The 15,330-nt window shown below is 46.3% G+C and overlaps 1 protein-coding gene across 3 annotated transcripts in view; it reads right to left on the bottom strand.

Moving 5' to 3' along the window:
- The window catches only part of XPO4 (exportin 4), a 150,166-nt gene that overhangs the window by 119,660 nt on the left and 15,176 nt on the right, over positions 1-15,330 (bottom strand). Inside the window, exon 1 of one of the 3 annotated variants that reach the window (XM_056561727.1) lies at positions 10,381-10,666. The exons of 1 other annotated variant lie outside the window; for it this stretch is intronic. Coding sequence is in view for 1 of the 2 variants with exons in the window: in XM_056561724.1 (XP_056417699.1) it covers positions 10,196-10,261 (66 nt within the window). In the remaining variant the exon portion in view is untranslated. One more of the 3 variants, XM_056561724.1, reaches the window with a different exon arrangement.

The raw sequence follows: 15,330 nt of genomic DNA on the forward strand, positions 1-15,330 counted from the left end.
TGTAATGACAGTCATTTTACCCAAAAATCTACGACGAAACAGAAGAAAAAAATCATTGTGCGACAAAATTGAAGAAAGGTCCATACGATTAAAATGATACCCTACTTATATAGGTTTGATTTTGTCGTACTTCTGGAAAAAATCATAACTACATGCAGGAAAATTTATACGTTTAAAATTGTCCTCTTCTGACCCCTATAACATTTTTCTATTTTTTCGCGTACGGGGCAGTATGAGGGCTCATTTTTTGCGCCGTGATCTGAAGTTTTTAGCGGTACCCTTTTTGTATTGCTCGGACTTATTGATCGCTTTTTATTCATTTTTTCATGATATAAAAAGTGACCAAAAACAAACTATTTTGGACTTCGGAATTTTTTGAGCGTACGCCATTGACCGTGCTGTTTAATTAACTATATATTTTAATAAGTCAGACATTTCCACACGCGGCGATACCACATATGTATTTTTATTTACACAGTTTTTTTTATGGGAAAGGGGGGGGGGGTGATTCAAACTTTTATAAGGGAAGGGGTTAAATGATCTTTATAGCAGCAGATCGTCCTGCACGGTGTTGGGCTGTAAGCACAACCCCCAGCTGTGGACGTCAGGCCCTCATAAAGTCTTTTTCTGACCATTGGAGTGGACACATGCACTTCTGTGGTCTGCTGGAGGTCATTTTGCAGGGCTCTGGCAGTGCTCCTCCTTGCACAGAGGCGGAGGTAGTCTCATGCTACCACTAGAGTGAAAGGACTGCCAGCATTCAAAAGTGACCAAAACATCAGCCAGGAAGCATAGGAACAAGAAGTGGTCTGTGGTCACCACCTGCAGAACCACTCCTTTATTGGGGGTGTCTTGCTAATTGCCTATCATTTCCACCTGTTGCCTGTCCCATTTGCACAACAGCATGTGAAATTGATTGTCAATCAGTGTTGCTTCCTGAGTGGACAGTGTGATTTCACAGAAGTGTCATTGACTTTGAGTTACATTGTGTTGTTTAAGTGTTCCCTTTATGTTGTTTTTTTATCTTTTTTTAATTATATTTAATAAGGAAAACAGCTTCTGAAAATCCCAATACTAGGGGTCCCCATACCTACTGGGACACGAACCAGTCCTGCAGCTGCATCAGCTTGTCCATGAGTCATGGACAAGGCTGAATGATCAGACACCTCCCACCACCACAAGGAGTGACCCCCCCCTTTCCCCGAGAGGATTTCTAACACTGAGCTAAGGAAAAGAGGTATTTTTCTTTTAACCTCTTAAGGAAGCAGGGCATACCTGTACGCCCTGCGCGCGGTCCCGATATAAAATGCGGGGTCATACCAGGTCGTTCCCTGCGGCTAATGACACCTGGGATAATAGCGTGCAGCACCGATCATTGTGCCGAACGCTATTAACCCTTTAGACGCGGCGTTCAAAGTTGATCGCCGCGTCTAAAATGAAAGTAAAAGCTTTCCAGCAGCTCAGTCGGGCTGATTGGGACCATCGCAGTGAAATCGCGGTGTCCCGATCAGCTAGAACGCAAGCGGAGGGCCCCTCACCTGCCTCTGCCGCGTCCGATCGTCAAGAAAAAAAAAAGTTAATAAAGATCATTTAACCCCTTCCCTAATAAAATATAAAAAAATATGGGTAAATAAAAATAAATATATGTGGTATTGCCGCGTGTGGAAATCTGCAAACTAATATATTGTTAATTAAACCGCACGGTCAATGGCGTGCGTGCAAAAAAATTCCAAGTGATCAAAAAGTCCAATCAATATAAAAACGGTACCTATCAAATAATAAAACATCAGATCACGGCGCAAAAAATGAGCCCTCACACCGGCCCGTATGCAGAAAAATAAATAAAAGTTATAGGGGACAGAAGATTAATTCAGAAGATTAATTCAGAAGATTATTTAAACGTATAAAATTTTCCAGCATGTAGTTATGATTTTTTTTTTTTTAGAAGTACGACAAAATCAAACCTATATAAGTAGGGTATCATTTTAATCGTATGGACCTACAGAATAAAGATAAGATGTCATTTTACCGAAAAATGCACTGCGTAGAAACGGAAGCCCCCAAAATGTTTCTTAAATTTTGTCGCACAATGAGTTTTCTTTTCCGTTTCGCCGTGGATATTTCTGTAAAACGACTAATGTCACTGCAAAGTAGAATTGGTGGTGCAAAAAATAAGCCATAATATGGAATTTTAGGTGCAAAATTGAAAGCATTACGATTTTTAAAAGGTGATGAGGAAAAAATGAAAATGCAAAAAGGGAACAACCCTGTGTCCTTAAAGGGGTATTCCAGGCAAAAACTTTTTTTTTCATATATCAACTGGCTCCGGAAAGTTAAACAGATTTGTAAATTACTTCTATTAAAAAATCTTAATCCTTCCAATAGTTATTAGTTTCTAAAGTTGAGTTGCTGTTTTCTGTCTAACTGCTCTCTGATGACTCACGTCCCGGGAGCTGTCCAGCTCCTATGGGGACATTTTCCCATCATGCAAGGGATATTCTCCCATCATGCACAGCTCCCGGGACGTGACATCATCATTGAGCAGTTAGACAGAAAACTTCAGAAGCTAATAACTATTGGAAGGATTAAGATTTTTTAATAGAAGTAATTTACAAATCTGTTTAACTTTCCGGAGCCAGTTGATATATAAAAAAAAAGTTTTTGCCTGGAATACCCCTTTAAGGGGTTAATAATAAATGTAGGTAAGGATTAGGTACTGAGTAAAAGGAGATTTTTTAACACTTATCGTAAAATCTCTTTCTCCAAGGATCCATTGGGGGACACAGACCATGGGTGTATGCTGCTACCTCCTAGGGACAGCAGCATACACCCATGGTCTGTGTCCCCCAATGGAGCCAATAGAACAATATTTTTTTTTTTGTGGTATCTAACAGGTACGCTTTAAGACCGATATGGTGAAAGTTTTCAACCGCTTCCCTGTTGAGATGGTATATGGGGACACCGTAGTCTGAACAAATACTCCCTGTAGTTCAGTGAATAGAACAAGGGAGTCACCCATCAGCACCTGCCCACCTACCCCACTATGCACGAGAAGCACTAGTTCAGACGGCTAGCACATTGCTTGTTCAGTATAATAAAATAAATGCTGACTAAGCAATGTGCTAGCCGTCTGAACTAGTGCTTCTCGTGCATAGTGGGGCAAGTGGGCACTTGTTCTATTTATTTTATCATAATATATATATATATATATATATATATATATATATCTATCTTTCTATCTCAAGGCTGATTTGTGAGTCGCTCACACCGTGCACGCCCACCTCGCCACCTGTGCCGTAGACCAGCCGGTACCGCCTCCGGCTACTCACTTGTGGAAGAAAAGACAAGGTCCGGCACTAGGTTGCAGGTAAAAACTTCTTATTCCTTAATTTCAAGATTCTGCAGTACAGGGTAGAAAGTCTGACGCGTTTCGCTAAAAAGCTTAATCGTAGACTGGACTGAGTCTACGATTAAGCTTTTTAGCGAAACTCATCAGACTTTCTACCCTGTATTGCAGAATCTTGAAATAAAGGAATAAGAAGTTTTTACCTGCAACCTAGTGCCGGACCTTGTCTTTTCATATATATATATATATATTTATGGGCACACAACAGCCGTCAAATGGAGGGACTGTATAGAAATAAAAGAACAAAAAGGGTATTCATAGGGCGCTGCCAGGGAAAGGCTACAGCAAATAAAATGTCATTGAAAATCTTATTGAAGAGTCAGCTTCCCCAGCTGGAAACTGTTGTTCGCAGAAAACTATAGATTGTAATGGAAAAAATAAAATCAAATTAATAAAAAATAAAAATGTGGAATTATATGTTTTTTCCCAGATTTATATTTCTGCATTAAACATTACAGTTTGACACAAAAAAAGTTTATTTTATTAAAAACTCCGGCAGCCGACAGCTGTGGCCTTTAGCTCATAATGTTCGCCCTTGTTCAGGCTGCGCTCCTGCAGATGTGCAGTTACAGCAAATTCTCAAGATGCCTCCCATTAAACCCAGTATAATGGGCCATACTGCCTGCTCCTATGTAAGAAAGGACACGCTTGTCTACACGCTTGTATTAACACTTGTGATGTTCCGTAACTCTGTGCTATCTGGTGACACGTAGAAGTAGGAATAGAAGTTATGAAAAGCAGCAAAAACTGAATTCAGGTTAATAAAAGAACTAATGAAAAACTGGGAGAGAAGTTTATAGCACATGATTTACTTACGGCATCTTATGTAATTTTCCTAGGCCGGGCTTGCCCTATAATTTTTCATGGGAATTCATCAGTTCCTACATCAGTGTTTTCCTAACAGTGTCTCCAGCTGTTGCAAATCTACAACTTCCAGCATGCCCGGACAGCCAACGGCTGTCCGGGCATGCTGGAAATTGTAGTTTTGCAACAACTGGAAACACTGTTAGGAAAACACTGACCTACACTGTGATTATTGCAGGGGAAAAATATTTTGTCACATATGGTAGTGATGTCCCGATATCAGGAGAGATACTGGAAATTTGCAAGAATACTCACACTCATGCAAAATTCCTAGTATTGGTACTCTGTATGGGACTTTTACTATGCTTTTTTTAAATGAGTAGTCTCATGAAAAAAAAAAAAAAAAATAAAAAAAAAACTTATCCCCTATCCTGCAGATTATGGGGGGTCCAAGTGGCAGGCCCCTGACTCTCCCCTGGAGTGGCATGTCACAACCAAGCCATGCTCCCTCTGTATGGGAGAGCTGAACGGCTCTCCAATAGAGATATATGGAGGGGCGGCGGTTGCGACGGGACACTCCAGGTAGGGCCGGGCCCCGTACAGGAGATCACGGGAGGGGGGGGGGGGGCCTGAGCACCCGGACCACCTATCCGCCCACCCCCTCTCGATGATCTAAAACGTATCACCTATTTTGCGGAAAGGGGATACATTTTTTTTTCCCATGAAACACCTACTTTATTTTTTTGTCAGAAAAAGGTAAGGTGAAAAAGTCCGGCTCCCATGGGAGTAAAAAATATATTTTTATTGATCCATATTAAAATCCAAAAACACAAATGGATTAAAAGTACATATGCACAGAAGGAAACACCTCCGACGCGTTTCGACTTAACAAGTCTTAGTCATGGAGATCTCCATGACTAAGACTTGTTAAGTCGAAACGTGTCGGAGGTGTTTCCTTCTGTGCATATGTACTTTTAATCCATTTGTGTTTTTGGATTTTAATATGGATCAATAAAAATATATTTTTTACTCCCATGGGAGCCGGACTTTTTCACCTTACCTTTTTCTGATGAGTCCACCTGGAGACCCGGCTCCAGTGTTCAGCCCGGAGGCTTCCAATCTGAGATGTACTGAGAGGGACGATATCTGTCTATGTGGATCTATGGGTGAGCTGATATATCTATCTTTCTTTGAGCCATTTATTTTTTTGTGCTATATGAGGTGACCAAAAAGGTGCAATTTTGGGACATTACAGGGACATCCGAAAGATAGGGGATAAGATGTCTGATCGCGGGGGGGCCGCTGCTGAGACCCCCCCCCCCCCCCCCGCGATCTCCCTGTAGCACCCGCATTCTATGCGGGTGCTGAACCTCCAGGTTTCCGGGACTGGGGATGTGACATCACGCCACGCCCCCTCCAACCAGGTCTATGGGATGGGGCGTGACGGGAAACTAGAGACGCAGTCCCCGTATAGAATGCGGGTGCTGCAGGGAGATCGCGCGCGGGCGGGGGGGGGGGTGGTCTCAGCAGCGGGCCCCCCGTGGTCAGACACTTTATCCCCTAGCCTTCGGATAGGGGATAAAATGTTTTTGCCCGATATACCCCTTGTAATAACTTTAAAACGCTTTAACTGAGCAAAGCGATGCAGCATTTTTTGTGAAAAAATTCAAAATATTGTTTTGTGAAAAATTGGAAAATTATTTTTTTACATTTCTATGTTCACTGTGCAGTCAATATTATGTAATCTTTATCCTGTGTGTCGATAAGATGTTGGTAATAAATAAGGGTATCATTTTATTGTACAAGTCATTAGGAATGTAGCAATACCTACTATGTATAGCTTTTGGAGATTTTTGTCATATAGCAGGGCTTTATTGAGAAAGGAGCATTTATTTTATTTCTTACACTTTTATACTTACACCTTTTATACTTTTCACTTTCTTACTGTTCTACTTTGCTGAAGTACATCTGTATTGCGGCGCGGCATAGCTGTCAGGATTACCTGAGTCTGTGTGATGTAGTCTATGGTTGAATTGCATCACAGGGTTGCTGTTGGAGAACATGGGGAGCCCCCTTCCCTGTCCATCCTGATCACAGCGTGAGATTAATGTTGTCAAAACTGGCGCAATCCCGGGCTCAGCAGCTGCGATGGACTCCCAGATGTGATTGACAGCCAGTTCGCACTACCAATCTCCTGCAGCGCTATGCAGGAGATCCCTAGAACGTATGCGTAAGTCCAGATGCGCTAACAAGTCAGCCGCAGGGACATATGCATACATCCTGGGGCAGAAAGGAAAACCGTCAGCCTGTTCACCCACACTAGACCCTATACACTGGGTTGTAGTGCGGGTGAACAGGAGTCCAACGAGGGGTCACTTACTTAAATATGTCCAGTAGGTCCTGAGATATGTCCCCCAGAAGATTCTCTGCTGAATTCAGTGAAATGCGTGCAGGGGGCGGGGTTTCACCAGCTAAATTTACATATTCATTGTCTGTGACTCCACATCCTAGTGAAGTGGAGTCACAGACAATGAATATGTAAAATGAGCAGAGGATCTTCTGGGGGACATATCTCAGGACCACATTGGACTCCCGTTCACCCACACTATAACCCAGTGCATTGGGTTTAGAGTGGGTGAAAAAGGCTGACCGATGCTGGGTCTCGGACTGCTATACCTACCTACAGTCCGGAGCCCCACTCATTCGAAGGTGCCCCTCTTTCATCGCTGACTTGCGCTTTGAGGCGGGCCTACAGGCTAGATTTAAATATTCATAAGCACCGGTCAAGTGAGTGCTTGTGCCTACTGAGTGCTCACATGACCGGCGCTTATGAATATTTAAATCTAGCCGGCGGGCCCACCTCAAAGAGCAAGTCAGCACTGGAAGAGGGGGACCTTCGGAGGAGTGGGGCTCCGGACTGCAGGTAGGTATAGCAGTCCGAGACCCCGCATCGGTCTCCTGTTCACCCGCACTATAACCGGTGTATTGGGTTATAGTGCGGGGGAACTGGTGACCGTTTTTCCTTTAAGCATTGATCAGTGTTATTGGCACTTCATTACTACAGGGTGCTGAGGCTGCCCACACTATTGGAATGCTGAAGACAGACAGAGGCAGGTAGGGACCCCCATCTCAACTCCAGTAAGCTAACTGGCAACTTATTTTTGACGCTGTGACCAACTTTAATATTGGCGTCTAAAGGGTTAATGCTGGACATCAACCTGATTGATCAGTGATATCCGGCAATAGCCATTACTACTGTGTGCACATAACCTTATTTTTGTAGAAATAATGCCTTAATGTTAACATGTGCTCGTCCCTGCATGGCTGTACTATTATTATTAGTAGCGTGGAAAGGTACTGCAGTATTGCCCCATTCACCCGCTGGATCCTGCACCGCCACTACTAATATTACAGACACACAGGGAAGAGCATAATGAAAAGGCCTTTTATATGGGGCAATTATTGGCCAAATATTTCCCTATGAAGGAAACCCAATGATCAGCCGATGAAAGATCATTGGGATCAAGCAGCCCTAAAACCTAAAAATCATTCTTGACCGGCCGCAATTCTCCCTAAGTAAACATGGGATGTGCAACTAACAAAAACGCAATAGAAAGGGCTGTACAGTGATCAATGATCTACGTGAAAGGCTCACCGAATGAGCGCTGATCTTGGCTATTGGACATGGGACTGACCCTTAAAGGAGTTCTCCAACTGAAATCTTTTTCCCCCGCTGTGCCCGGGCTGCAAAACTATACATAATAAATTTTCACTTACCTGCCTACGATCCCCCGTTGTTCCGATATCGCCGCCCGTGCTCCGGTCCCCGTCAGCTTCCTCTTCCTGCGGGTCGGTGACTTCACTCTGCGCTCAGCCTATCAGCGGCCGCGACGGGACATTGCTGCGGCCGCTGATAGGCTGAGCGCAGAGTGAAATCACCGACCCGCAGGAAGTGGAAGAGACCGGGACGGCGATATCTGAACAACGGGGGATCGTAGGCAGGTAAGTAAAAGTTTATTTTGTTTAGTTTTACAGCCCAGGCACAGCGGGGGTTAAAAGTTTTAGCTTAGAGAACTCCTTTAAAAAGGTGTCCTCTGGTGGGAAAAAAAACAAAATTCAAATCAACTGAAGCCAAAATGTTAAACAAATTAGTAATTTTTTTTCTGTTTAAAAATCTAAAACTCTTCAGTACTTCTAAGCTGCTGTATGCTCCAGAGGAAGTTGTGTAGTTCTTTCCAGTCTGACCACAGTGCTCTCTGCTGCTGCCACCTCTGTCCGTGTCAGGAACTGTCCAGAGCAGGAGAGATTTGCTATGGGGATTTGCTTCTACTGTGGACAGTTCCTGACAAGGACAGAGGTGGCAGCAACAGAGAGCACTGTGGTCAGACTAGAAAGAACTACACAACTTCCTCTGGAGTATACAGCAGCTTATAAGTACTGAAGCGTTTGTGATTTTTAAATAGAAAATAAAATTACAAATCTGTTTAACTTTTTTGGCTCCAGTTGATTTGAAAACATTTGTTTTTCACCAGAGTACCCCTTTAATAGGTGCCATGAGTCTCCCATCAGTTTATTATTGATGGCCTGTCCTTAGTATAGGCACACAATTTCTTAAGCTCTGTTCACATTGCGGGTCACATCTTCCATCAGGGGTTCCTTCCCAATATCCCAGCGCTGTGCTGGGACAGAAACCTTGATGGACTGCATTATAAGGGGTGCCTTTTGGACTTTGTAGGGCATGTTCACACTAAAGAATTAAGGAAAGGAAATTTTAATAAAAACCCTCTTTCTGCTCCATGGTAAAATTAAGGAAAATTTTGGAGGAATTGGTGATTATTGTCTGTGGAATTTAGCACATAAGTTAGGCTGCATTCACATCACGACCTGAGTACACGATTTTTATAACTTAAAATCGTATGAAATCGTATATAAAGTCTGATCCATTGACCTCCAATTAAAAAAATCGGATCCATTACACACATCCAATTTGTTCCGCATCCGATTTCACACGATTTTTGTTCGGGTCTGAAATCAGGGGTTGACCACGATTTCAGACCTGAGCAAAAATCGCGTGAAATCGGATGCGGATCAAATCGGATGTGCGTAATGGATCCGATTTTTTAATGGCGGTCAATGGATCAGACTTTATATACGATTTCATACGATTTTAAGTTATAAAAATCGTGTACTCGGGTCGGATGGAGAAAGTGGAGAAATCGTGATCGTGAATGCAGCCTTAACCTTACATTGACTTTATGGGATTTTACTAGTGGATTTTCGTCAGAAGAATCAATAGCGTCCTCCGGGAAGTCTGATCCGCGACGGAAACATGCGACTGTGTGCAGAAAACCCACTATAGTCAATTGGGAGCATCGTGTAAGCGGAATTTAGCGCAGACATCCCATCTTGATGTTCTCTAACAAGCAGCGACCATCGTGCAAATTGGCGCTGCCATATTGGATCGCAGGAATCGGCCATCTACAAAATTCACTATAACTTTACGTTCTTAGATGGAGAATCAACCAGAACAGTGTTTTCCAAACGGTGTGTCTCCAGCTGTTGCAAAACTACAACTCCCAGCATGCCCGGACAGCCGTTGGCTGTCCGGGCATGCTGGGAGTTGTAGTTTTGCAACAGCTGGAGACACACCGTTTGGAAAACTCTTCTCTAGAGTCCCACAGCAGACAGACATGTATGCAGCCAGTGCTGGAGGTGGCACCAGATGGGCAGTGCCAGCACTTGTGGGTCTCCTCAGGAGTTCACAACTAGATCTGGTGAGGACCAGACTACAAGAGAATGGAGGAAGCCCGGATCTATGAGGAGGAGCAGGGCAGCAGTACCCCTTGCCCCAGCACTGTGTGGGCACCTGCCCCCTGTACACGATGCCCAGCACAGCCCCGTCTATGTGCCAGTCACACACACCTAGCCTTCTCCGGCCCGCCTCACCCTCCCGCCGGCTCCCCTCCCCGGCCGGACCCCGCTCACCATTAAAACTTTGGCAGCGCTCTCCAGCTGGGCGATCACTTCACTCGCACCCAGCGCCGCCATCATGGGCTCTGTTCAATGACGCGCCACGCAGTGCAGTGTGGGATAAAGCGGGGAACAGAGCCAATGGCGGCCCTGGGGGAGGGGAGGCAAGCGGAGTGAGAGGAGGGTCCTCGTACTCACACACTCGGGGGAGAAAGAGTTGAGGAAGAAGGGAGCAGAAGTTTTGTGGGGACGAAGTGGCAGTATGGCCGATGCGGGGCTGAGCCGACGGGAAGGGCGATACAGTGTACACGATGTCCAGTCAGGAGGGGAAGGCGGGAAAATTTACTTTTAAGGGTCCGGTCACCTCAGTATCCTGGCTAGTCTGATAGTGGGGTTCAGAGGGACCCCTCACAGACCCCAATATCATAGCTGGGGAACCCCTCACAGACTCCAGTATCATAGATAGGGAACCCATCACAGACTCCAGTATCATAGATAGGGAACCCCCTCACAGACCCCAAAACCATAGGAGTGGGAACCCCTTTAACACTACAACCCCATAACAGAGGGAACCTTCACAGACCCTAACACTATAAAAGGTGACTCCTCACAGACCCCTAACACCAGAGCTAGGGGACCTCAACTCCATAACAGAGAAATTCTCACAGACCCCCAAAACCATAGCAGAGGAGCCCCATCACACACCCCAAGACCCCCTTAAAACAACCCAACACCAAAGCATATGGACCCCTACACCATTAAAGGGGACCCTAATGCCAAAACAGTGGGTTCCCTCACAGACTTAACACCACAGCAGGGGAACCACCTCACAGACCCCCAACACCACAGCAGGGGAACCACCTCACAGACCCCCAACACCACAGCAGGGAAATGACCTCACAGACCCCCAACACCACAGCAGGGGAACCACCTCACAGACCCCCAACACCACAGCAGGGAAATTACCTCACAGACCCCCAACACCACAGCAGGGGAACCACCTCACAGACCCCCAACACTACAGCAGGGGAACCTCCTCACAGACCCCCAACACCACAGCAGGGGAACCCTTCTCAGACCCCCGACACCACAGCAGGGGAACCACCTCACAGACCCCCAACACCAAGCAGGGGAACCACCTCACAGACCCCCAACACCAAGCAGGGGAACCACCTCACAGACCCCCAACACCACAGCAGGGGAATCACCTCACAGATCCCCTACACCACAGCAGGGGAACCCCTCACAGACCCCCAACATCACAGCAGGGGAACCCCTCACAGACCCCCAACATCACAGCAGGGGAATCACCTCACAGATCCCCTACACCACAGCAGGGGAACCCCTCACAGACCCCCAACACCACAGCAGGGGAATCCCTCATAGACCCCCAACTCAACACTACAGCAGGGGAACCTCCTCACAGACCCCCAACACCACAGCAGGGGAACCCTTCACAGACCCCCAACACCACAGCAGGGGAACCCTTCACAGACCTTAAACACCACAGCAGGGGAACTCGCAGACCCCCAACACCACAGCAGGGGAACTCGCAAACCCCCAACACCACAGCAGGGGAACCACCTCACAGACCCCCAATACCAAGCAGGGGAACCACCTCACAGACCCCCAACACCAAAGCAGGGGAACCGCCTCACAGACCCCCAACACCACAGGAGGGGAATCACCTCACAGACCCCCAACACCACAGGAGGGGAACCCCTCACAGACCCCCCAATACCACAGCGGGGGAACCCTTCACAGACCCCCAACACCATAGCTGGTCTACCCACCTGGTTCTAAAATGTCAGTAAGGCTGTATTCACATAAACATTTTTGCATTCTTTGGATTGATACAATTCTATCCTTGAAAACCGTATAAAATCTTTTATCAAGACGTATCCTTTGGCTTCTATTGACTAAACATATCTAACACATGCACCCCTCCAGTTCCTTTATGTTTTTGCCTAATTTCTTGTCAGTGGGAAATCGTGGTTGACTACAAATACTGTACATTTTGATTAGTTTAATTGTACACTTTTTATTTATTTATTTTTTACTCATGCGCAGTAGCTTAGGAGTAGTCTAGAAAGATTGAGAAACAAAAAAAAGTACTACCATATTTGTGACATATACTATTTTCAGACATTCAATTTTCTTGGTTGGCCATCCATTTCAACAATATGGTAGAGGGGTGCAAAAATCGCAATGTGAATAAAGCCCAATGGTGAATTCACACAGAATTTTTGTTTCTGTTTACTGTATACATTTTGTAGGGAAAAAAACTTAATTCACCTTTTATTCCTTAATCTATTAAAATGTATTATCCAGAAATAAGTGCAAAAATACCAAAAAGTACCGTATATACTCGAGTATAAGCCGACCCGAGTATAAGCCGAGACCCCTAATTTCAACCCAAAATCCCAGGAAAAGTTATTGACTCGAGTATAAGCCTAGGGTGGGAAATACCTCATCCCCCCCTGTCATCATCCAGACCCGTCATTAACATCCTCATCATCCCCTTGTCATCATCCCACACATCCCCCCTTCATCATCCCCTTGTCATCATCCCACACATCCCCTTATCATCCCACACATCCCCCCTTCATCATCCCCTTGTCATCATCCCACACATCCCCTTATCATCCCACACATCCCCCCTTCATCATCCCCTTGTCATCATCCCACACATCCCCCCTTCATCATCCCCTTGTCATCATCCCACACATCCCCTTATCCCACACATCCCCCCTTCATCATCCCCTTGTCATCATCCCACACATCCCCTTATCATCCCCTTGTAATCATCCCACACCCCCCCCTTCATCATCCCCACCCCCCTTCATCATCCTCTTCTCATCATTCGCCCTCAGTGGTCTTCAACCTGCGGACCTCCAGAGGTTTCAAAACTACAACTCCCAGCAAGCCCGGGCAGCCATCGTCTGTCCGGGCTTGCTGGGAGTTGTAGTTTTGAAACCTCCGGAGGTCCGCAGGTTGAAGACCACTGCGGCCTTCAACCTGCGGACCTCCAGAGGTTTCAAAACTACAACTCCCAGCAAGCCCGGGCAGCCATCGGCTGTCCGGGCTTGCTGGGAGTTGTAGTTTTGAAACCTCCGGAGGTCCGCAGGTTGAAGACCACTGCGGCCTTCAACATGCGGACCTCCAGAGGTTTCAAAACTACAACTCCCAGCAAGCCCGGGCAGCCATCGGCTGTCCGGGCTTGCTGGGAGTTGTAGTTTTGAAACCTCCGGAGGTCCGCAGGTTGAAGACCACTGCGGCCTTCAACATCATCCAGCCCCCTCTCACCCCCTTTAGTTCTGAGTACTCACCTCCGCTCGGCGCTGGTCCGGTCCTGCAGGACTGTCCGGTGAGGAGGTGGTCCGGTGAGGAGGTGGTCCGGGCTGCTATCTTCACCGGGGGCGCCTCTTCTCCGCGCTTCCGGCCCGGAATAGAGCCGTTGCCTTAACAACGACGTATCTGCGTCGTTGTCAAGGCAACGTGACTATTCTGAGGCCGGGCCCGAAGCGCTTAGAAGAGGCCTCCCCGGTGAAGATAGCAGCCCGGACCACCTCCTCACCGGACCACCTCCTTACCGGACAGCCCTGCAGGACCGGACCAGCGCCGAGCGGAGGTGAGTACTCAGAACTAAAGGGGGTGAGAGGGGGCTGGATGATGTTGAAGGCCGCAGTGGTCTTCAACCTGCGGACCTCCGGAGGTTTCAAAACTACAACTCCCAGCAAGCCCGGACAGCCGATGGCTGCCCGGGCTTGCTGGGAGTTGTAGTTTTGAAACCTCTGGAGGTCCGCAGGTTGAAGACCACTGCGGGTGGGGGAGTTCACTCGAGTATAAGCCGAGGGGGGTGTTTTCAGCACGAAAAATCGTGCTGAAAAACTCGGCCTATACTCGAGTATATACGGTAACTTCAGCCATCACCATATCAGTATGTACTCTGTCCCTTTAGGAACTCTGAAATTCATCCACTTTGATTTTCCCACAGCAACCAATCACAGCTCAGCTTTCACTTTACCAGAGCTTGTTAGCTGAGCTGTGATTGGTTGCTGTGGAAAAATCTCTCCACTTTTTCTCTCACACAGTTTGATAAATCTGGGCCAACGTGTGACCCTACCCTAATAGAATACATAATGCTGGACCCGTCATTCTTTAGTAGACCTCCATTCATGTTTTACGGTATTCCACTCCCATACAGATTTTCTAAAAGGTTTTTATAGGGCCAGCTGTATATGTTAGCTCCACTTATAGTCCCACATACATAATGGGGAGATTAATCAAAACCTTTGCTGAGGAAAAGTTGATCATAGCAACCAATCAGATCACTTCTTTCATTTTTGTAAAGGCCTCTGAGAAATAAAGAAGCGATCTGATTTGGTCATCTTTTCCACAGCACAGGTCTTGATGAATCTCCCCCAATGTGTACACTATTAAGGTGCGTTCCCACCTGGCCTATACACAGTGTATTTCCTGCTGCGCAAAATTTATGGCAGCAGCGGGAAATACGCTGCGTATTCCTTGCTCACTATACACACAGGGCTTTCTGGCGGCAGCCCTATGTGTGTAGTGAGTTTTGGAGGCGGGGCCGTGTGACGGCGTGGCTCTGCCTCCAAAACTCACTACACGCATAGGGCTGCCGCCAGAAAGCCCTGAGTGTATAGTGAATGAGGAATATGCAGCATATTTCCCGCTGCTGCCACAAATTTTGCACAGCGTGAAATACGCCAGGTGGGAACGCACCCTTAGGCCCTGACTTATTGTTTTTTTTAGACCTGCATGATTCCACTCTACTTACAGTGGGGATTCACACGTCAGGAAAGTTCTGCCCAGCTTTTTCTTGCAGGGATTTTCCAGCCATTTATTCACAGGTTGTGAGAACACGCCCCTTTCCGAGTTTGAAGTTTTTTTTTTTTTTTTTGTGCAATGCACTAAAAGGATGGCACAGGCACAATTTGTGGTGCACAACCTGACAGACGCAGGTCGGGTTTATAATTGTAAATCAGGGTTATATGTTTGCCAGTATAGATCCCCTATATGGCTCGATGCATCAGCCCCGATAGGGTTTTCGCATGTCGCCATTTTGCCCAAAAATGACATGTAGCTGAGATATGTGTATACCAGTATTCATTTTGTCCATAGCG

Source organism: Hyla sarda, chromosome 2, assembly GCF_029499605.1.
Source record: "Hyla sarda isolate aHylSar1 chromosome 2, aHylSar1.hap1, whole genome shotgun sequence".
Classification (NCBI taxonomy): Eukaryota; Metazoa; Chordata; class Amphibia; order Anura; family Hylidae; genus Hyla; species Hyla sarda.